The following is a 25,117-nucleotide window of genomic DNA, read 5'->3' as shown; positions in this document are numbered from 1 at the left end:
GGACTGAGATGGAAAAGAAACAATAGGTGAGAAAAGATATAAAATATATATCTTTACAATATAAGTTCATCTGTTATACTTTCATGTATACAAGTTTAACTTTTATACTCAGGTCATTGGAATGTATAATTCCAAGATGACCACTTCAGGTGATTTTGACAAACCTATGATATATCCTTCTACATACTTTTTATTACTATTCTTAAATTTTGTTTCTGTTAAATCAGCCCTTCACATTAAGTTGTTTTATAAAGTTTGGTAAGTTTGGACATACATAATTTTATCATGAGTAACATAAATCCTCAGTCAGAAATTTGGTGTTGGACTCCTATGAAGCAAACTAAGTTCTGAAGTTCGCTTATTTCATTGACAAACAAAAATCTAGAGATATTCTTTAAAAGTAGATGTGGCTTCTCATACAGTCATTCCATCATTTTGCCAAAAATCACACTTGTAATTTACTGGATTGATTTGATGAATTCATCTGGCAATTTGTCAGGTCCACCCATATGGAAATATATCACCTCTTTTGGTGCCATAAAATGCAGGGCAATGCCACAGAGAAGCTTTGCAGGGATCATTTAAGCTGAATTACTCCTGTACTTCTTGTGTTGTGTCCAAATTTGGTTTAAGTATATATTTCAGTGAGTACCTGCACTGTCTTGAAATCCCAGTTCTGTATCCAATTGGAAATGCAGAAAATGTAAGTGTCCTTTTGTTACTGAAAGCCCCACAATAGCACATTCTCTAAGACAGAAGAAAACACACTTTGTCTTTTCCTTTTTGCTTCTACCAATCTTACAGGGAATGGAAGTGTTGGATAGCAAAGTGAATGAAAATAAAAGCATAAAATTAGTCCTTTTTGAAATCTGGAATTTTTTTTCCCACTCAAACAGAAATGGAGCAGAATTTACAAAAAAATAAATCAATGGCCTGTAATAATAAAGTAGACACAATTGTCTTTTAATCCATCAAGTATGGTGGCACATAGCTGTACTCCTAGTGCTTTGGGAAGCTAAGGCAAAAGAGTCATAAGTTTGAGCCCAGCTTCAGCAACTTGAGCCTAGTAACATCCTGTCTGAAAGTAAAAAAATAAGGGGTTGAAGGGATTTAGCTCAGTGGTTCCACTGCCTGCCTTTCAAACACAAGGTCCCAAGTTTGACCTCTGGTATCAAGTAAACAAACAAACAAACAAATAAATGGTTGAGGATGTAGTTCAATGTGAAGTGCTTGGGTTCTGTCACCAGTACTGCAGAAAAAGAAAAAAAATATTTCTATGGACTGAAATAATGACAACTGAACTAAGTCAAGTGATAAAAATAAATGAACAAAAAACAATGAATAAAAATTCAGTAAAAATCAAGTAAAAAGTATGTTATCCTTTATATCAAACTTTCTTGAAAGGTTGAAGGAAACAGGAAGCAAATACATAATGACATGGAAGTATCAGAAAATGAGTTCAGTGGCATTGTTACCACTACTAATGGTGATGATGGGTTCATTCAACAAAGAAAGAATGGAAAAAATGATAACCAGCAATTTCCTATTAAGGAGAATGAAGAACATGATAGGTAAGACTATGGAAATACTTTATTGTAGATAGTTCTTACTGTTCTATGAAACTAATTCTAATTTGAGCCAGTATTTGTGATTAAGAAATTACATGCTTTTACCAGAGAGATTCAGCTTTGTATGGCTGTCAGAAAGTGAGAAAAATATGTTAGATACCATTTTTTCCAATTATATTGATAAAAATTTGATTTAAAAACTAAAAGATTTGGCCAGTGTGATGATACAGACATGTCACACACTGTTAGTAAATAAAATTATTAAGTACTTTTTGAAGGGTAATTTAGTAGCATTAATAAAATTTCAGGACCAGGGATTTAGCACCATGCCTGCCTCCCAAGCTCAAGGTCTTGAGTTTAATCCCCAGTACCACAGAAAAAAAATCCAACTATGTCATTATCTTAATCTAACACCCTCTTTTCTGGGGTAAAATCCTTATGGAAGAGGAAAACATAACTTGTAAGCATACACATGCACATAGGTATTAAAGATCTTTACCACAAATCACCTATAAACTAAAATAGGTGAGTGTATATACTTAACATATATATATAACATGAACATTAAGGGTGTGTAACATGTAGATAATACTTATATAAATATGTTACATATGTACATTTGTACATTAAAAGGTATTTTTAGCATTTTCATAAAGTTGGAGATAGTCTAAATACTTAACAGTAAGGAAATAGTTCAATCGTTTTATCTATAAAATAATGTAACATTCATTCTGATTATTTCACAAAGTGTATTTAAAGCATCTAGTTTAACAATATATCTTCAGCAAATTTTGTTGTAATATTTATAATATGTGCTGAGTTGCAAAAGGAAGGCGTGTGTTGCACTGATACTCTTATCTCATGACCAAACAAATTAGTAGCTACTAGACATGTTTTTTGTTCTCAGGACATAATTGCTCTAATCTGGACCATCACATTCATCTGACTATTGTTAAGGGATTGCATGAGAATCTGTGATACATTAGTTTTCAGTATACTGGGTAAAACCACTTAAAAGTGCCATCAAAGGTTCTTGCATATAATAAACCAGGAATTGATTTGTGTGTGTGTGTGTGTGTGTGTGTGTGTGTGTGTGTGTGTGTGTTCAAAGATCCAAATAGTAACTATTTTAGGCTTTGTGGCATGAAACCTGTCTTGTGGTAATCCAGAGTCTGGAGTAGGCGATAAATGAATGAGTGTGGCTACATATCAATACTGTTTATTTACAGGACTGAGGGATAGTTTAGTGGTAGAGCACTTGTCTAGGGTGCAAGAGGCCATGGGTTCCATCCCCAGCACCACATACACACACACACACACGCACACACACACACAAATTTGTTTACAAAAACAGGTAGTAGGATAGATTTTCTCCATAGGTACTTATTTGTTGACCCTTATGCTAAACCCAAGTTTGCTGCTAATGTACCAAGTCTTTCTTTTAAAGGCTCCTTTTGTGCATGTCAGTATCCTTTTTAAAGATGCTGCATTGCATTATATTTTTCAGCAGTGACTCCATATATGTTACAAAAATTCAGTTTCTAAAATAGTTTCCTTCTTCTAACACACTGTATATTTTCTGTCTTATTTTTTGCTATTAATTATATACTTCACTCTCAAGTAGAATTTGTGTTTTCTTTTTCTCATTGAGTTTATTGGTACTTTTAAAGTATACAGTATAGTTATATTTATCATTGGGATCTCATACCTTTACATGACAGATCTTGGTTCTGTTTTTTTCCCCATAACCCTGCCCTCGCTTCACCCCCTCCAACCTATTGAAAAAGACTTTGTTTCCATTTTTTCATTTTCTTATATTTTGTCTTTTTCCTAATATCTTTTCTCCTACCCTTCCCACTTTCCCTACACATTTAGCCCTTTTCTTTCTATTTCACATTGTCCATTATACAATTTGGATCTTATTTACATTTTAGTTTTTCTCCCCAGAGAAACTATTCCGTATGTACACATGTGTCTTATTTATTTCACTTAAGAGCATGGTCTTAATATGCATCCATTTTCCTATGATTGACTGTAGTTTCTCATTCTTTGTGGCTGAGTAGTACTCCATTTTATAGAAATACCACATCTTCTCTACCCAGTCTCCACCTGATGGGCAATTGGGCTGTTTCCAATTTTAGCTATTGCAAACTGTGCTGCTATAAACATGGATGTGCATATAGCACTATGGGATGATTCCTTTAGTTGTTTGGAAAGATATCCAGCAGAGGGATAACTGGGTCAAATAGAACCTCTAGTCCTCGTTCTTTGAGGTATGTCCATATTAATTTCCACAATGGTTGTACCAGTCTACACTCCCACGAACAATGGAGAAGGGTTTCTTTCTCCCCACAATCCCACCAACATTTATTATTGGTTGATTTCTTGATAGCCATTCTTTCTAAGGTGGGGTAGAATCTCAGGGTTGTTTTCATCTGCATCTCTCGAATGACCAGTGATGTGGAACATTTTTTCAAACATTTTTATTTGCTGCTTTTACTTCTTTGTCTGAGAAATGTCTTTTCATTTCAGATGCCCACTTTTGAATTGGGACTTTATATTTGGGGATCTGACTTTTTTGAGTTCTTTATATATTCTACATAATAGTCCTTTGTCTGAGGAGCAACTGTTAAAATTTTTTTCCCGCATTGTAGGTTGTCTCTTATCTCTGTTGGTGCTTTCCTTTGCAGTGCAGAAGCTTTTTAATAAGATGATATCCCGGTTGTTGATTCTTTGCTAGTTCCTTGCTACTGAGGATTTGTTCATAAAGTCTTTTCTTATGCCAGTGTCTTTGAGAGTTCTGCCTAACTTATCTTCCAGCAAGTTTAGTGCTTCTGCTTTAATATTTATATCTTTAATCCACTTGGATTTTTGTTTAGTGCATGATGAAAGATAAGGGTCTAGTTTTAATTTTTGGCAGGTTGAAATCCACTTTTTCCAACACCATTTTTTAAAGAGGCTATCTTTCCTCCAGTGAGGATGGTTGGCTCTTGTGTCAAAGATGAGGTAGCTGAGTACATCTGGAGTTGTTTTTGTATCTTCCAATGTATTCCACTGATCCTTAGGTCTTTTTCTTTGCCACTACCATGCTGTTTCCAAGTTTTTATCATAGTTTCAAGTTGGGGATTGTGATACCCCCTGCCACATCTCTGTTGCCTAGAATGGCTTTTGCTAGTCTAGGTCTCTTCTGGTTCCAAATTAATTTTTGTATCATTTTCTCTAGTTGTGTGAAATATACTGTTGGAATTTCAATCAGCATTGCAATGACTCTGTATAGCAGTTTTGATAGTGTGGCCATTTTCACTATGTTGATTATTCGTACCCAGGATCAGGGGATGTCTTTCAATTTTCTGCTTGCTTGCTTGCTTTTCTTTTTCTTTCTTTCTCTCTCTCTCTCTCTCTCTGTCTCTTTCTATCTTTCTTTCTTTCTTTCTTTCTTTCTTTCTTTCTTTCTTTCTTTCTCTCTCTCTCTCTCTCTGTCTCTTTCTTTCTTTCTTTCTTTCTTTCTTTCTTTCTTTCTTTCTCTCTTTCTTTCTTTCTTTCTTTCTTTCTTTCTTTCTTTCTTTCTTTCTTTCTTTCTTTCTTTCTTTCTTTCTTTCTTTCTTTCTTTCTTTCTTTCTTTCTTTCTTTCTTTCTTTCTTTCTTTTCTTTCTTTTCTTTCTTTTCTTTCTTTTCTTTCTTTCTTATGTTGCCCAGGATTGAACTTGGATCCTTGAATTTGTGAGGCAGTTACCACAACCACTGAGCCAAATCCCTGGCCCTCTTTCAATTTTCTTATATCATATTTGATCTCTTTTTTCAGAGTGTTTTAGTATTCAGTGTAGAGGTCTTTTGCTTCTTTCCTTAGATTGATTCCTAGATACTTCATTTTTTTGGATGCTATTGTGAAAGAAGTTTTTTCCCTAATTTCTCTCTCAGTGAGTCTTTTATTTGTATACAGGAAGGCTGTTGATTTTTGAGTGTTGACCTTGTATCTAATTACTCTGCTGTCAATTAAGTCTAGAAATCTTTTGTTAGAGTTTTTTGGGTCTTCTATGTAGAGTATCATAACTTCAGCAAATAATGACAGTTTAACTTCTTCCTTTCCTATCTTTATTGCTTTAATTTCTTTCTCTTGTCTGATTACTGTGGCTAATGTTTCCAGAAATAATATTGAACAGGAGTGGTGATAGTGGGCATCCTTGTCTTCTTCCTGATTTTAATTTGATGGTTTTCAGTTTGGGGCTATTTAAAAAGATGTTGGCTGTTGGTTTTTCATAGATAGCCTTTATCAAGTTGAGTAAAGATCATCTATTCCAGTTTTCTGCAGGGTTTTTATTATGAATGTGTGTTGAATTTTGTCGAATGCTTTTTCTGCATCTATTAAGATGATCGAGGTATTTCTTAGGAGCTTGAAAAGAACCAAGAGTTAAGAGATGCACTCTACAGACCACTGAACCAGAACATAGCACCAAAGGCCTCTTAGGCATGGAAGTGACTATGTTTGTGCTACATTTTGGTTTTGTTTTTAAATATAACAATATTGAATTTAAATAGAGTTTAAAAACACTCATGAGAGTATTGGAGAAGAAATTGGGGAAATATCTTGAGGACAAAACCTTACTTCAAAATACCCCCATCATTATACACAGTCTATAAAAGTAACATTTTGAACAGTTACGATTTTGTTTGAAATAAGACTTTATAATTTCTCTATGCTAGCCTACTACTTAATCCTAATATAAAAGGCTGGATTTGCCAACAGATCACTGTAATTTCAGAATAACAGAATAGTTATGCAATAAACACTATCACACATCTACACAAATTTACAAAGCAACTGAAATTTACCATGGGAAAGTATAGTGTTGGATGAGCCATGATAATAAATCTATACCTGAGCATATAATAGTCAAGATCCCAGAAACCCAACAGAAGAACAAAATACTACAAGCAGAGAAAAGAAACAAATCCCAAGGAAAGGAAAGCCCATCAGAATAATGGCAGTTATTGAACACAAACACTCAGGTCAAGGAGAGCCTGGAGTGAGGTATTTCAAGCCCTAAGAGAAAACAGCTTCCAACCTAGGCTGATCCTGCAAAACTGCCTTTCAAAATGGATGGGGAAATAAGATACTTCCATGACAAAGAACACCTGAGAAAATTCATAAATACCACACCAGCACTACAAACAATTCTAAATAATATCTTAGAAAAAGACAATGGGGGTCACAATACCATGAGGCCCAACAGAGCAAATCAATTAGGCAAGGCAAGAAACTAAGGGAGGGAGAGGTAAAAATTAAAAAGAGCCAACAACGGGACAATGACATAACAATGAAAAGTCAATACATATCAGTTATAACCATCAATGTTAACAGCCTCAATCCACCAATCAAAAGAAATAGAAATACCTTAATGCCATATATCTGATTTTTGTCTTACATTCTATTCTCTAAATGAATGGTTTTCCACTACTTTTTTGCCTAGTGATCTCTCGTATTTTCCATCTTCTGTAAAGTCTTCCTTGTGCTCAGATACAGTTAGTTTTTCATTTATCAACTCATATCACGTTGTACTGTTTGGTATTCACTTGTTTTTTGAAGCAAGGAATAAATATCTTCTTGTATTTAGCTAGTACTTTACAACTGATTTGTAATTCATAAGTGAATTAGTATTGGGAAGTGTTGACATTTTTTCCAATATTGCTTTTTAAAAAATTATTTCAGTAGACTAATTAGAAAACTTTTTTTCAAATGTCTTTTTTAAGTAGTGGTCCTGCCTTGCCTGTGAGGGAAATAAAGAAAAATGAAAATGAACAGTGGAGCTCCACAGAATCTATGATATCCCCAGTGTTTGAGGAGGCCAATTCCCTTCCTGGTGGCCTACTACAAGTGAAGGGTAGTTACAGCTTACATGATTCAAATGAAAATGAAGAAAGGTAAATTACCTGTAAATTTTTTATTTTCCTTGAAAGGAATGTTAGCAGGAATTACTTTTTCTGGAAATAAAACAACAGTGTTGTCAACAGGGAAAGCAAGAGAATATTCAGCCACATCATTGCTGCTGAAAGGTTGGTTAAGGTAGGACAAGTAAATTTGACAAGGAGCAGTTTCAACAATGCTCACACTGGAAGCTGACTACTGTGGACAAATGTGGACAGTGCCTCAGAAACATTTATTGGAATGGCTGGGGAAATAGGTGTTACTGAAGAAGAATGTGAAGTTTAAGAGTTTTTTGTTTTAAGAAGATTTTGCATACTGGAATTTTTAGAAATATTTGCAAGATCCAGAAACAGATGATAATACAAGTCAACACATTCACAACAGGCCATACATGCATGACTGACCAATCTGCCCAGTGAGACAATCATGCATGTACCACCAGTGCTTCAAGCTGGTGGGAAATGTTCATGTGATGTCACTTAAAAATACTAAACACATGAATATAAATATTTCACAACATACAGTATACCCCTGCGAAGTCTCAGTTCAGAGTTCACGGCCTCAGTCATTGAGGAACTTTTACTTAGAGACGAACTAATAGTTGATCGAAGAAACACCCACCAATTTCACGGAATATCCTCGGCAACTTTTTTTTTGGAGAGAGGTTTGCAAGGAGCCAATCCAAGAGCATTAATAAGTTCTCCTTACTGCTAATTAGCTGCTGTCCTGTAACCCATTTCTGGCAGATACACCAGCATTCTGGCATCATAACAGCGTTCTCTATTTTGTTCTTAAAGCCCTAAGATCCCTAAGATGCCACCGAAATACCTTGCACTTTCTAAGCCTTCATTATTTCATTAAATTACATAACTGTGGGAGACATAGCATATTTAGGGTTTAAGTTATAAAGACAGGAATTTATAGGCATTTTTCTGACCATATTTGAAATTCACAGTTTTTCACAATTCCTGTTGCTCTAAGAATGCATCCCAATGAATTTTGGGGGTTTACTGTACTGTGAAACACATTCCTGGATTTAAATTCTTTTTTTTTTTTTTTTTGGTATTTTGAGACAGGGTCTCACTATGTAGTTGAGTCTGATCTGGAACTCACTATGTAGCCCAGGCTGGTCTCTGAACTCCCAGTGATCCTCCTGCCTCAGCCTCCCAAGCGCTGGGATTACAGGCATGCACCACCACGTCCAGCTCTGGATTTAAATTCTTAGCACCTCTATGAACTTGGGCAAGTTACTTGGCCTATCTTCACCTAGTTTATTCCTCTATAAAATAATATGTTACCTACCTCACAGAATTGTTTTTAACACATGTATAGTGCTTAGAACAATGCCTAGAAGTTACATAGTAGGGTCTGAAAAGTTAGCTCTTATCATCATTTAAAAAGGGTTTCCTTCCTATAATGACTTAAGTAATATTTTCTAAGTGGTTTTAAGTGCCTGTAAAAGTTTGGTTTTGGTTTTATTAAAAATGATAGTAACAAAATGGTATATTTTTTTCTATCAAATAGTGTAACATTTTTCTTTTGCTTTGACTGTAAGAAAGTTAATCTAAATGTAATTATTTGTTATTAGTAGTAGTTAGTAGTAGTCTTTGTTGCGAAAGTGTTACCTTTGTTTATAGTTGAATACCCCTTCTAGAAAATCATCATATTTTAAATAGCCTGTAAATGCCATCAACAAGAGAAATAAATTACAAATGCTGAAATTTTATATAAAAAACAGTAGTTTTAGGTATTCTTTGTGTTTTACACATTCAGTATTTGCCTGAAAGTATTGTGCAGGTTGTTTTATTTTTGTTTTTGTTTTTTATTTTTCTTTTAGGTCCATAAAGAAAACATCTAATGAAAACAGCAAGGTATTGTAAAAAATAATCAAAAGTAGTATTGAAAATATAACATGAACAGCAAAGTGATATATTGTAATAATACAAATATATAGTTTTAAAGATACATTATAAAAAGTAAAGTGAAAAAATAGAGAATCTTTTGTTACGTGAAGACATTTACATTGAAAAAGTGATTAAGAAATAGTAGCCAGTCATTTTGTTTCTGCTTGTATAAGAAGAGAATATTGACTACTTCTGTATATTTAATACATGATACAAATATTTGGGGGACATTTTGAAATAACATTATTTATTTTATAGGTCAAAGAGCAAATAGATGGTGTGAATGACTTTGATGACTTATCTCAGTCATCTGAAACAGCCTCAGAGGATTGTGAATTACTTTACCCTAAGTATGAGAATATTTTGCTGCTATTTGAACAACTTAGAATGGAATGTAAAGGTAGGACCACTGTAAAAATGCAGAGAATTCTGGATATTATAGTAGTGAATACACCCATTGCTCAGCACTGTGCCATCGAGCACAGATATATTATGGTAGCAAACGTATTATTTGTATTATTGTACATTTGCCAGATAATATTGTGCCAAATCATGCTTTCTATTAGGATGCAATGAGAGGTATTGTACACTCCAGCCACAGAGCAACAACCATTTCTAATGCATTTTTCTCTCAGTGTGAGTGACACTTCCAGACTTTTTGATGACTTTGCTTCTCTTCTGTGCCTTCATTATTATCAGGTTAGGAAACCATAATCTCTACCTGCAATACTTTAATTAGATCTGTTTTCTTTGATAACCTAACTCCTGAAACCAAGGTCTGCTCTGTAACCATAATTATGTCTTTTTAAAGATTTAGACCCAATCCTGTTAAACCCTTGCTGAAAACCTGTTACTTCTTGCTGCTATAAGATTAAAGCTCTCACTCCATCTTCATCCCACACACTATGGCCCAGTTGCTGGCTTAGATGTTTGTTCTTGCAAACTCTCTGTTTTCAGTAGCTTGAAATATCATGAACTGTGCATATGTAAAGGCTACGATAATGATAATGATAAGTTTTGACATGTATTAAGCACATTTAATCACCACAGTCAAGATAGCTAACAAGTCTGTCACCCACCAAAGTCTCCTAATGCTCCTTTGTATTCTCTTATTGAAAAACTGCCAAATTGTTTTTGCAGAGTGTTTGTACCACCTTCCATAGCCATTAGTGATATATGAGAGTGCCAATTCCTCTATATCTTCTTCAACACATAGTGTTGCCTCTCAGTATGTGTGTAGTCATTCTAATAGTTGTGTATATTAGTATGATTTTAATGGGCATCACCCTTTTGACTAGTATTGACTAGTATAGAAATATATATCTACCTGTTTATTTTTTGTATATCACCTTTGGCAAATTGTCTTTTCAAAAAAAATTAGATTTTTATTTGTTGGATTTTAAGAATTTGTTCTATGTGGTAGATACTGTTCCTTCATTGGCTATATGTTTTGCAAGGATTTTTCCCCCCATTTTGTGGTTTGACTTTTATTCTCAATAGTATTTTTTGGAAAGCAGAAGTTTTGAGTTTTGAATGTCTGATTTATGTACTTGTTCAATTGTACATTGGGGCTTTTATGTCATATCTAAGGAATCTTTGTCTAGCACAAGGTCACAGATTTTTCTTGTCTGTTTTCTTTTAGAAATTTCATAGTTTTAGATCTTACATTTAGATACATTCATCTTGGGTTCACTTTTTTTTTTAATTGAGTTTATTGGTACAATCTAGGTATACAATACAGTTACATTCATTACTGGGATCCTGTACCTTTACATGACGGGTCTTGATTCTCATTTTATCCCCTTGTCCCTGCCCTCCCTTCACCCCCTCCTCCCCTCCGCATTTACAAACACTTTGTATCCATTTTTTCATTTTCTCATATTTTTTTCCTCTCCCTTATTACCTTTTCCCCACCCTTCCCACTTTCCCTACAGCTTTAGCCCTTTGCTTCCTATTTCACATTATTAATTATCTCATTAGGATCTTATGTACTATTATAGTTTTTCACACCAGAGAAACTATTCAGTATTTCAGTTAAAGAAATCTCTGTATAAACATTAAAAATAAGGAATCCTAAAATAAAACTAAAAACGAAAGTAAAAGAGAAAAGGAAATGATGTAAAATTAAAATAATCCTTAATTATGAAGATGAAAATGATCCCTGAACATATTTAAATTGCTTCTTGCTCTTGTAGTCTTATATTACTCTTTTTTTTCCATTATTTAGAGAATACTTTATTAATTTCTGTAATCAAACCCACGTAGATATGACCTTAAATATTTAATACAGTGCATTACCCCTGTACAAATGAAAAAAAAATTAATATTTTTAGAACAATATGGCTGTTAATTTCTGTAGAATGCCAACTCAACACAGTAACTTGAGATAACTTTTTCCAAGGTCAACAGCACAGGTAAAATTTCCAAAAATTCAAATTATATATAAGCAGCACCAGCTTTTCCAGGTTCTTCAGTCATCTGAACAAAATTATAGATATTCAGCACACTCCATCAAAAAAACAAAGAAAAGAATAATACCCAGAAAACAGCAAAGTTCTGTTATTGTTGTGGTACCTGGCACCATTTTTTTATTAGCATCTTAATCATCATCTGTAAAGAGAATATTATCATTTAATTATAGAAACTGTCTGATTTTTTATTTTCCTCTGTGACCCATTGGTTATTCAAAGTATTTCAATTTCCATTTGTTTATGAAATTCTTGAAATTTCTTTTGCTATTGATCTCCAATTTCATTGCACTATGACCTAATAATATACAGGGAATAACTTCAGTTCCTTTGCACTTACTTAAACATGTTCTATGAGTGAGTATGTAGGCTATTTTGGAGAATGAACTGTCTGCAGCTGAAAAGAATATGTATTCTGATTTTGTAGGGTTGAACACTGTAAGCATTTGTTAAGTTCATTTGTTCTAGAGTTTGATTCTAGTATTTTGTTGTTTATTTTCTGTCTAGTTGATCTATTTGTGACAGTGGGGAATTGAGGTCCCCCACTACTATTGTAATGGTGCTCATTTGATTTTTCATGTCTATTAGTATTTGTTTTATATAGTTGGTTGCACTAGTATTTGTTGCATATGTATTTATGATTGTCATATCTTCCTCCTGGATTTTTTCCTTTACAAGGATGTAGTGTCCTTCTTTCTTCCTCTTAATCAGTATTGCTTTGAATTCCATTTGTTCTGCAAAGAGGATAGCTACTCCTGCTTTTTTTTGTTTCCTGTCACATGGAGTATTGTTTACCACCATTTAGCTATCAGTCTGTGAGTTTCTCTTTGAATTAAATTTGTTTCTTGAATGCAGCATATTGTTGGATCTTGCTTCTTGACCCATTTTGCCAATCTCTTTCTTGTGATTGGTGAATTAACCATTAACATTGATAGTTTTAACTGATATGTATTGACTTATCCTTGTTGTGTTTTTGGTTTTTTTCTGTTGGCTTCTCCCTCTTTGCATTTAATTTCTTGTCATGCCTGATGGATTTATTCTGCTGAGTTTCCTGAGGTTGTCATCCTTGTTTTTTCCTAGGATATTGTTTAAAATTATTTGAAGTGCTGGTATGGTATTCATAAAGTTGCTCTGGTGCTCTTTTTATGAAAGTATCTTACTTCTCTGTCAGTTTTGAAAACAGTTCTTCAGGGTACATCAATCTGGGTTGAAGGTTGTTTTCCTTTAGGGCTTGAAATAATGTTACTCCAGGTTCTTCTTGCCTTGAGAGTTTGTGTTGAGAAGTCTGCTCTGATTCTGATGGGCTTTCCTTTGTATGTGATTTGTTTCTTTTCTCTAACTGCTTATAGAATTTTGTTCTGATGTTGGAATGGGCTTTCTTGTGTGTGATTTGTTTCTTTTCTCTAACTGCTTATAGAATTTTGTTCTGATGTTGGTTTTCTGGAATCATAACCATTATATGCCTAGGTGTAGATTTTTTTTTTTTATCACAGCCATTTGGAGTCCTGTATACCTCATTTTTCTGTATGTCCAGTTCTTTTCCCCTCCTTGGGAAGTTTTCTGCCCTTCTATGAACAGTTTTTTTTAAGTGTCGTTTGCACTCTCTCCTCTTTCTTCATTGACTCCAATTAGTGTTATGTTATTCTTCTTTGAGTCATCTAGCAGCTTTTGGATTGATTTCTCATTGTCCCTTACTATTTCTAAGAATGTTTTATGTTCCTAGTCACTAATTGCAATCCTGTCTTCTATATCTGAAATTCTCCTCACATTGGCTCAGTCTGCTGTGTAAACTTTGAATGGAGTTGTTTTGTTTTGTTTTGTTTTTTTGTATTGGGGATGGAATTCAGGACCTTGTGCTTTTGAGGCAGTTGGCAACACCACTGAGCTAAATCCCCAGTCCTCAAGTAGTTTTTAATCTCCTGAAAATCTGTTTGCATCTGTTTTATGGATTCCATTTGTTTTCTATGGGATTCCATCGTGTTCCATCGTATTTCTCAGCTCCTCTATTTTTTTATCTTTGTCTGCTCTAGATTTATTAATCACGTCTTGCACTATGGACACAATTTCTGTTATCTGATAAATTATTTCTGGTTTCATTTTTTCAGATGCTCTTTATTTGCCAGTATCAGACTGTTCCATCTTGTTGCCCTTTGGCATTACCTTAGGTAATCTGGGAATCTGGTTTTGAGACTTGTTTATGTGCCTTCTCATTTCAGCAGATGCAGCCTGCTGTGCTTTGTTAAGGTGACTCTTTGCTCACCCAGTGGTCTTCAGTTCTCAGCAACTCACCAGAGGGCCTTTTTTCTACTTCTCACCTCTGCACCAATTCCTGGGTTCAGAATGTTGGCCTTCTGGATCCTTCTGCTGCCCTGTTGTTTGGGTGGTGTTCTGGCTGGGGCCTATAAACATTTAGGATAGTATCTGGGCATAGTATCTGGGCATGCCTCTGGCTGGGGCCTGCCCTCACTAACATAGCTTTTGTTTGGGAGGGTCTCTTGCTGGGGGCTGTGCACCCCAGTCACTGGTGTCTGAGCAGGTTTCTGGCTGGGGTCTGCACACACTTGCCAATGGTATCTGGGCAGTCCTCTGCCTGTTGCTTGTGTGCCTGTGAAGCTCTTTTCCGTTCAGGCCTTTGGCTGGGCCTGTGGGTATAAGCTGCTGGGGTTGGAGCTGGGCCCTGGCTGGGACCTTCCTGAAACTGCAATGCTTGGGTCCACATGGCTTCGGCTTTTGTTTGTTTATTTTTGTTTTTTTACTATGGCTTTGTGATATAATTTGAAATTGTAAAACCTCCATCTTTGGTGTTTTTGTTTTTGTTGTTGTTGTGTTTAGGCTTTTGGTTTTTGGTTTGCTCAGGATAGCTCTGGTTGTTCTGGGTACTTTATGTTTCTACATGAATTTTAGAATTTTTTTTTTTTTTTTAGTTCTTTGAAGAATGTCATTGGTATTTTAATGGGCACAGCATTGAATCTCTAGATTGCTAAGTATGAACATTTAAAAAATATTAATCCTGCCAACCCAGGATCATGGAAGGGCTTTCCATTTCTACTGCCTTCTCCAGTTTCTTCCTTCTGTGTCCTGTAAATTTTGAAATAGCGGTCTTTCACGGTTCTTGTTGGTTACAGTTATTCCTAGGTGTTTTTTTAATAATATATTATTTTTTGTTTATTTGTTTGTTTGTGACAGGGTCTCACTATGTAGTTGAGACTGACCTGGAACTCACTATGTAGCCCAGGCTGGTCTTGAACTCACAGTGATCATCCTGCCTCAGCCTCCTGAGTGCTGGGATTACGGGCATGCGCCACCACGCCTGGCCTTCATAGCTATTAAGAATGGAATTGTTTTCTTATTTCTTTCTCAGCAGCTTCATTATTAGCACAGAAAAAACTATTGCTTTTCCTACCTTCATTTTGTCTCTTGCTACTTTGCTAAATTTATCAGATCTAAAAGTCTTCTGGTAGAGTCTTGAGGGTCTTCTAAGTCATGGGTCCCCAACCCACAGCCCACAGATTATTACTGTTTTATAACTTGTTAGGAACATGGATGGCCTCACAAAAGGTAAGCAGCAGGTGAGCAACAAAGCTTCATCTGTATTTATCGCTGCTTCCCATCACCTGAGTTCCACCTCCTGTCAGATCAGCAGTAGCATTATTATTTTCACAGGAGTGTGAACCCTACTTTGAACTATACATGCAAGGGATCAGGTGGTATGGGACTCTAATGCCTAATGTTGTGGGATGAAGCTGAGGCAGTAATGGTAGCACTGGGGAGCAATTACAAATACAGTTTAATATTTCAGAGGTTTAACTGTGCAGAGACCATAATCACTTGCTTGCAGAATTATATCAAATAGTGACAAGTCACAATCTGCATCTGTTGCCAGACTTTGTAGTGGCGTGTGGCTTGATGTGCTTCAGTTGTACACCTGCAACTCTTGGCATGCTTTAGTCAAAATCCAACACTTACTTTAGTCCATACATGACTCACCCATTATTTTACTTATTACTTCCATCCACTCTTCTCTCCTGTACTCCACAGTCTCAGTCACAGGTTTAGTAAGCCCAGAAGTTAACCCTAGGCAAAATGAGTAAAACACAAATGCTACTGGGAAGCTGCTTTGAAAAGGGGAGACTAACCAATGATAAGACAACAGAAAATTAAAAGATTGCTAACAAAAAGCTACATTTAAAAGAAAATACTAGATTCTCATTTAAATTATGGGTTGATGGCAACAGGTGATTCACATTCTCTTGTGGTGAGCACCTATCTTGTGAAGCCATGAAACCTTCAAAACTGCTTCACCACATGGAGACCAAACACCCTGCATTAACAGATAAGCCTTTGGAGTTTTTCAAAAGAAATAGTGTGAATGTGAAGAATAGAAGCAGTTATTTAAGACAACCACTTCATCAAATGTTTCTAACCTGAGAGCATCACTTTGTGATTAATCACATCATTCAGCAAAGAAGCCTCTTTGCTAATGATAGTGAGTCAATCTTGCCTGCTGCCAAGGACAGTTATTATAAAGTTTTAGGAAATAGTGCAGTTCAAAAGGTAACATGTGTTCCTCTTTCAGTTAGTACCACAACTAGACAAAATGATGAAACCAAGGATATGGAGACACCATTGTATTTGAGAGGATTAATGAGTCACCATGGTACAGAATCCAGGCTGATGAGTCTGCTGATGTTGATAACAAGGCAACAAGGCTTGTTTTTGTGTAATATATTTCTCAGAAGGATGTGCATAAAAATATGTTATATATACTTTGATTGCCCACTAACACCACAGCTGCAGAACTGTTCAAGTCTTTGAATAATTATGTTATCTAGAAAAATCATTTGGTGTTTTGGTATCATTACATACACAGAGCAGCTGCCATGACTGGATAGCTTTCAGGTCTTACACCTCAAGTCAAAGAGGTCACTTGTGAATGTGAGTCTAAACACTGTGTCATCCATAGAGATGCTGGCAAGCTAAAAATGTGAATTGAACTTAATGTTTTATGGAATGTGATTAAAATTACCAACCATATTGAAATACATGCCCTAAACTCAGGTCTGTTTTGCACAGCTCTGTCAGGAGATGGACACAGGGCACACAGGTTTTTACTTACACAGAAGTGAGATGTCTTTCTAAAGGAGATCACTGGCCAGACTTTTTGAGTAATGAGAGCCTCTCCAGAGGTTTCTCAGTTGGCACTTCAGAGGAAAATGACACAGGAGGTTCCTCATGTATGAATGGGGATTCTGGCGATGGTAAGTATGTCTGATTCGGTGCTGAAGAAAAGCAGTTACTCTGAGCCGGGGGCAAAACATAAAGTCTTATAAAGGATAATACACAAAAAGACAACCCACCTGGACTAAAATCCAGAGTGTAGAGGGTAGAAGAAGATAAACCAGTCTACACTTGGACCACACTATCCCACCTGCCAATTTAGACCCTAGGTTCACACACCATCTTGGGAAAGAGCCAAGTTTACTGAGGGAGGGACAAGTCAACCCTTCAGAGCCACTCCAGCATATCAAACCCACAGTCAAACTGCCCTCCCCACTGGGCATGGTGAAGTTGGACAGCTCCAGCCCAGGAACTCAAGCTGAAAACAACAGGATAAAATTTCATTGTGAACTCAGGGGGCACAGTGAAACAGTCCAGAGAGGACAGTTTATTGTCATCAGTGCTCACATTAGAAAAACAGAGTGAGCTAAAATACCCTAATAATAAACCTTAAAGTAGTGAAATAGCAATAATAGTTGAAGAACCTAAACCTGTTTAAGAAGGAAAATCATAAAGATCAGAGAAAAAATTAACAAAATTGAGAATAAAAGAATAATACAAAGAATCAAAAAAGCAAAGATCTGCTTTTTTGAAAGAGTAAATAAAATAAGATAACCCTTTGCCGAGCTTACCAAAAGAAGGAGAGAAAAGACTCACGTCAGGGCAATTAGGAATAAAAAATGTTAATGGATTCTGGGGTTCTGTAGTCTCTTCCCAGGTCCTTGGTGTCCTGAATGAAGAATTAGACAAGATATACCAAAAAAGATAGTAAGGCTTTACATTTAGTAAAGATAAGAAAAGAATACAGAGTTAAGAGCAGGCCACTGAGAGGGTTTCCAGCAGCCACAGGGTTAATGGCAGAGGTTTTTGTATTCTTGTTCTGTAAGCTGACATCAGATCTAGGCCATTGTAACAAAACTTGCTACATTTTGAAGATAATGCTTTCTGATTGGTCCCAGGTACAGGCCTTGGAAATAGTGTTCTATATGTGTCCTGGATCTCCATGACTTAGCTAGTTGACCATGCCATAATCTCCTACTTCAACAACAGACACCACCAAAATCCACAAGATCAATAACTACAATAACTCCAATAAGAAGGTCTTGAGAAAGCGGACAGATTCCTAGACACATATGAAGTACCAAAATTGAACCAAGAAGACAGAAAATTACTGAACAATCCAATAATAATGAAATTGAGGCAGTAATACAAAACCTAATACTAAGAAAACTTAGGACCTGATGAATTCACTGCTGAATTCTACAAGACCTTCAAGAAGGTTATAATAGCAATACTCCTGAAACTCTTCAATGAAATTGAAAGGGAAGGAGTATTTCTAAACTCATTTCTGGAAGTCAGCATCACTCTGATCCCAAAACCAGAAAAAGACCCAACTATAAAAGAAAACTACAGCCCAATCTCCTTAATGAACATAGATGCAAAAATTCTCAAGATAGAATGCAAGTTAGAATGCAGTGAAATAAGAATACAGAAAAAAAATCATAAGATCATATATCGTGAACAAGTAGGTTTCATTCTAGGGATGCAAGGATGGCTCAGGATTTGCAAATAAATGCAATACACCATATAAACAGAAGGACAAAAACCACATGATCAATCAATTGATGCCCCCTCAAAAAAAAAAAACTTGGTAAAATCCAGTGCCCAATCATGATTGAAAAAAAAACTAAAGAAAATAGGTATAAAAGAACCATACCTCAATCTGATGAAAGCCATTTATGGCAAACCAATGGCCACCATCATATTAAGTGTGAGAACCTGGTAATATTCTAAAGTCAGGAACAAGACAAGAGTGTCACTACAACCACTCCTGTTCTATATACTACTCAGCATATTAGCCAGAGCAATCAGTCAAGAGAAAGAGATAAAAGGGAAAAATATATGAAAGAAAGAAATCAGTTATCATTATTTGCAGATAATGTGATACTTTACATAGAAGACCCAAAAAATTGCACTGAAGGACTTATGGAATTAATAACCAAATTCAACACTATAGCAAGATACAAAATCATGCAAAAGTAATTGTGTTCCTGTACATCAATAAAATGAACTCAGAAAAAATTAGAGAAACATTATTATTCTTAATAGAATCCAAAAAATGAAATATTTAATCTAACCAAGGAAGTAAAAGACCTCTACAACAAAAGCTATACAACTCTGAAAATGATCAGAGAGATTATCAGAAAATGGAAAGACAGTCCTCATTCCTGGTTAGGCAGAAACAGTATTGTCAAAATGGCCATACTTTCAAAAGTGACAGAGATTTAATACAATCTCAGTGAAAATATCAATAGCATTTTTCACAGAACAGATAAAACAATCCTAAAATTCATGGGAACAATAAAAGACCCAGAGTTGGAAAAGCAGTCTTGGCCAACAAAAGGAAAGAGGCATCACAATCCCACACTTTGTTATACTGCAAAGCCATGGTAATAAAAATTGCATGGTTTTGACTAAATGGACAGAGTAGAGGACATAGGAACAATACCAGATACACTCAGCCACATGATCTTTGATAAAGGAACCAAAAGTTTACATGGAAGAAAGATGTCTTTTTTAGCAAATAGTGCTGGGGAAACTAGCTGTCCCATGCAGAAAATTAAAGGTAGACTTTTGTCTCTCACGGTGTACTAAACTAAAATCAAAATGGATCAAAGGTCTAAATATTAAAATAGAAATTCTTAACCTGCTGGAAGATAGGTTAAAACTCTTAAAGGCATAGGCAAGGACTTTCTGAAGAGAACTCTAGTTGCACAAGAAGTAATAACAAGAATCAAATGAGGTTGTATCAAATTTAAAAGCTTCTGAACAGCAGATAAACACAGTAAAAAGACAACCCACAGAATGGGAAACATCTTGCCAGCTGCATTTCAGACAGAATAATAATATCTAGAATATATACAGAACTAAAAAAACTAGATCTCAAAAATAAATGACCCAGTCAATAAATTGGCAACTAAAATAGACACTTCCCAGAAGAAGGAATACAAACAGCCAATAAATACTCAATATCACTGGCCATCAGAGAACTGAAAATTAAAATGGTACTGAGATTTCTTATTCCAGAAAGAATGCCAGTCATCAAGAAATCAAATATTAAATGTAAAATGCCTGTGAGGCAGTTACTTAGCTTCCATGTGTTACTTAGGTAGATGATTATTTTCCGAACATTTTTGTTACTGATCTCTTATTTGATTCTTTTGTGATCAGGGAACATGTTTTGCACAGATGAAATCATTTTGATCTGATCTTTTTATTAATATGGTCTTAGAATATGTTCTGTTTTGTTAAGAATCATGATGTTCAGATCCACTCTATTCTGATTTTTTGCTACTTGTCCAATAATTTATTGAATAAGGGCTATTGAAATTTCAGATCGTACTTGTGAATTTGTCTTTTTTACTTTGCAGTTCTATCAATTTTGGCCTCAAATGTTTTTGAAGCTATTATTGGGTTCATAAAGTTCAGAATTGTGTATGTTCTTCATTAATTGAACATTTTATCATTATGAAATGACCTAGTTTTTTGTAAATAATAGAAGTGGTCTACTTTGACATTAATGTAGCAGTTTCTGCTTAGCCTTCTTTTGTCAATTGTTAGTATGGTATTTTTCCATCTTTTTAACCAATTTGTGTTTTTAAAGTATATTTCTCATAAGCATCATACTTTTTAATCCATTCTGACAACTTGACTTTTTTTTTTTTTTTGGTACTGGGGTTCGAGCTCAGTACATTGCACTTGCGGTGCTGCTGAGCTAAATCCCTGCTCTGACAACGTGCCTTTTAATTGAAGTTTTTAGACCATTTTCATTTAACATGAAGTGCCAAGTCTTATGCAGTCAAAATCTGTATGTATATTTTAACTCTCCAAAAACTTAGCTACCAATGCCTGCTGTTAAGCAGAAGCAATAACATAAACAGTTGATAAACTTACATTTTTACATGTTAAATGTATTGCATATGGTGAAAAATGCATGGGAACTATAAGAAATCACTTTTTACTGTGATACTTTACTAGAGAGATAAACTGCTCACATGGAGATGATTAGCCTTCTGTGGTCTTGTAAGTGGTTGCTCTAACACTCAAGCTCATCACAGTAGCAACAGGAGGTGTCTCTGAAGTCATAGGTTATATGGACTTACATTTTTGTGTTTGTTTATATTTCTCTTGACTTGAAATTAAAGTCTGTGAGCATAAATGTTGGTAAATTTTAACTTTTTAAAATGGATCTATATATATTTTATGGTAGTACATGACAGACTGTTACCTACATATATTGCATGCATTGTGACATTCTTTTTCTTTAACTTTTTAAATATTTCTAAGCTATGTGGTTCATCTATAAAGTTTTTCAAATTATCTGAATATCTCCCAATAAAAACCTGACCTGTACACTTCAAATCTGTTGTTCAAGGGTCAGCTATAGGATCGTCTTGTTGTGCCATTTTATTGCTGTCAGTTTCCATCGCTACAAATGCAATTTGGATTTTTAAAAATATCTTTCATGACTCTACTTCTCCCTGTATTTTTTTTTGATACACTTGTTTCTTATAAACAGCCTCATCCTTCCTGACTTGATTTTATGATTCCTTATGTTTCAGAACAATGTTTTAGCCTGTGTTTAATTCCCTAGATCTTTCTGATTACTAGTTGTCCTGTGAATTGTGAGTTTTCCCAGCCTGTGTGAGCATGAAGCAGTTTCCTCTGATCTTTTCAGATGTTTTTTTCCCTGGATCTCAGTTTTTTTCCCTGGATCTCAGGTAGTTTCCTGGCATAACTGTGGTATTCTTATTCTGCTCTATACTAGAGGAGGGAGGATGCTGCAGACCTCTGGGGTTCTTTCTATATTGTCTTCTCCCCTTCCTTGCTCTCTCCTGAGTTCTCTGCATTGGTTTTATCAGACTCAGCTTCATTGTCTTAGCTCATGCAGTGTGATGGACTCCAATTCTTCTTGTTTTGGGGCAGGGAATGGAGACATACAGAATGCTTACTTCATTTGTTTCTTGCCTATCATGGATGATTGTGTTCGTTGCCTAAAGTCCATTGTCCTGAAAATTGTGACTGCGTTGTTTTTGGTTGTTTCAGTAGGAACTTAAATCAGTACCTGCAACTCCATCTTGTCTAGACGCAGATTGCCAGAGTCTTAGCACCTACTGTAGCTTGATGACAAGGCTCTTAAATGCAAATAGTCATTTTATTTGTCTTAATTCTCCATTAGATTTTAGAATAAACAAGAGTAGAAGTCTCCCCTATCTGAAGAACTCAGTAAGATGAGCTCACACACTATATACACTCATTTAGTGTATGAACGATTGAATTGAAAATGTAATCTTAATGCACAAAAAGTACTCAATTCCATCTTGTTTCCTCCCTGATACAGACTCTGTAAGTGTATTAAAAATATGGGATGCGGTACATTCATATAAAACATCAATAGAACTTAAAAAAGATCATGATGAACTGCTTATGGGGAAAATTAAAAAACTGGAAAATAAGGTTAGAAGACTACAGAAGGAACTAACAGAAATAAAAGAAGTGAAATCACAGTTAGAACATGAGAAATTACATCGAGAAGGAGAGCTTGGCAAATTAAGGTATAGTGTCTCTGCTTTAAAGAAATGTTGAAACTACATACTACTGACATGTAGAGAAACTTTATAATTGGTGATTTATTGTCTGTCATTTTGCAGGGAAGAAAACTTCCTAGTCTATACAGTATAAATTCTTGAAAATGATATAACAAGTTGATAACTATGAATATATCTAACAATTAAATGCATACTCTTCTAAATAATAATTTTAGTGGTTATATAGAAATCTCCCTATTTAGCAAATAGAATTTTGCAGTTTTGTTTTTGTGTTGTAATTAATGCTGCAAAGAACATTCCTTATGTGAACCATTTTCTATATCTTTGCTTTGAATATATTCTTAATATAGGATTATTTTACTAAAGTGTAGGAACTGTTTAAAAAGGTCTTTAATCAGTATTTCTGAAGTGTTCTCAAGAAAGTTTGTATTAATTTACAGCTTCTCCAACAGTAGAAATGGCCACTGTCTTAGTTACTTTTCGTGTTGCTGAGACACCCAGAGTTAAAGGAAGAAAGGTTTATTTCAGTTCATAGTTTGTAGGACATTTCAGCCCATAATCAGGTAGCTCCAAGGCAGCATAGCATGGCAGAGGGGCATTGTAGAGAAGAAATAGTCCACTGCAAAGCAGAGCAGGTAGAAGTCAGTGAAACAGTGAAGCAGAAAGCCCCAAGTGACAAATGACCACATTAGCCCTCTTTCTGGCCCTTTTATTTTACTGAAGCTACCTGCCCTTAATGCAGGTAGCACTCACACCCAGAGTGGGGCACCCTTACTTCTACTCAGAACTATGCCAAACAAATCAGTAGACCAATTTAGTAATCACACATCCTTAATCCCAGCATTACACACTCTAGATCCAGCCACCTCTGAGAAGGCCTCACCTAAAACTGCATGAGGCTTTGTAGGATATCTAGACACAAGTCATAACAGCCATTTTTCTCAACCTAGAAGAATGTTTTTTAAAATGTAGTTTTCTTCCTTTTCTCCTCTGCCTGCCTCCTCCTCCTCTTCCTTCTGCTCCTTTTCCTGCCCCAGCTAATGTTATTCTCAACATGCATGAAACACAAAGCAAATGGAAATGAACTTTGATTACTTCATCCAACTTCTCTCTCATAGATAATATTAATTCATGTTTCTATATTGAAAGAATGTATTAGCTGTTTTGAGTTAAATATTTAGATCCTGTCTTATTCCAGAGATCTTTAAATTGTTTATGAAATACATAATAGTCAACAAGTAAGTTGAAATTACCCCCAAAAAATAAACATAAAAAGTGTGATAACAGTAGATTCTTTAGCCTTGTCTTGGATTATAGTGACATGTTGTGTAAAACACATCTGAAGGTCCTGTCTTCCACTGAATCATTTTAGGGATACCTGTAATGTTTTATAAAAGAAAAATTTTATTTCTAATTTGTAAACATTGACTTTTGAACTATGTTTTAATTGAGTAGTAATGACTGTGTAAAAGAGTTTCTTGTTTTTTGTTTTTGTTTTTCTTTCTTTCTCTTTGTTTTGTTTACCAGTGCCAGGGATTAAACCCAGAGAGTATCCCAGCCCCCCCCCTTTTTTTTCCCTCTCTCTCTCTCTTTTTGAGACATTCTTCCCATGTTGCCCAGTCTGACCTCAAACTTGTAATCCTCCCAGCTCAGTCTCCCCTAGTACCTGGGATAACAGGCATGTTCCATCATACCCACCTAAAAAGACAGTTTTCAATTTGTAACTTTACTAATTTCAAGATTCCTTTTCTATAATATTTACAAGCTATAATAGTAACACAAACTCAACAGAATATTCTTTCATTACTACCCTTCAAGTATATATGTCCTTCAGAAGAAATTGAAGTTGAAAGAATTAAAGTATGAGAACTAGGAAAGAAAAGTGTTTGAAAGCATAGAAATTTTATTAGGGTAACAAATCAACATATGCCGAGCCAGATCACAGATGAACTTTTTATTTTCTTACAAAATGCATTTTTAAATATATTTAACTGCAGATTTGCCTTACAACAAGAAGAAGAAAAGAGAAGAAATGTTCATCAGTGTTATGAAAAAATTAAAGAACAGTTAAGAAAAAAAGAAGAACAATATTATCAAGAAGTTGAAGCAAAACAGCAACTTGAAATTTCTCTTAGAACACTAGATATTGAATTGAAGACTGTAAGAAATAAATTGCATCAGGTAAATTAACCTTTGATAAGAGTTTCATATTTCAGTCTTAATGATACTATAGTATTTCTTTGATATATAGTCATGTGTTGCTTAACATTGGGAATACGATACAAGATGTGTTGTTTGGCAATTTCATTATTATGCAAACATTATAAGCCTGTGATCATACGCACTTGAACATCTATCACATCACTGA

The 25,117-nt window shown here is 35.1% G+C and overlaps 1 protein-coding gene across 7 annotated transcripts in view; it reads left to right on the top strand.

Annotated features, from left to right (window-relative positions):
- The window catches only part of LOC104854354 (ankyrin repeat domain-containing protein 26), a 105,552-nt gene that overhangs the window by 45,964 nt on the left and 34,471 nt on the right, over window positions 1–25,117 (top strand). For 6 of the 7 annotated variants that reach the window (XM_010612847.3, XM_010612852.3, XM_010612849.3 and 3 more), the window contains 6 exons: window positions 1,405–1,571; window positions 7,317–7,487; window positions 9,329–9,362; window positions 9,654–9,795; window positions 22,542–22,755; window positions 24,747–24,930. In XM_010612847.3, the coding sequence (XP_010611149.1) occupies window positions 1,405–1,571; window positions 7,317–7,487; window positions 9,329–9,362; window positions 9,654–9,795; window positions 22,542–22,755; window positions 24,747–24,930 (912 nt within the window). The remainder of the gene's footprint in view (window positions 1–1,404; window positions 1,572–7,316; window positions 7,488–9,328; window positions 9,363–9,653; window positions 9,796–22,541; window positions 22,756–24,746; window positions 24,931–25,117) is intronic. The other variant, XM_010612848.3, reaches the window with a different exon arrangement.

This window comes from Fukomys damarensis, unplaced genomic scaffold (assembly GCF_012274545.1).
Source record: "Fukomys damarensis isolate Sample0158 unplaced genomic scaffold, DMR_v1.0_HiC HiC_scaffold_17, whole genome shotgun sequence".
NCBI classification, from domain to species: Eukaryota; Metazoa; Chordata; class Mammalia; order Rodentia; family Bathyergidae; genus Fukomys; species Fukomys damarensis.
The sequence above is the reverse complement of the archived record's forward strand: the minus strand, read 5'-3'. Positions and strand labels throughout refer to the sequence as shown.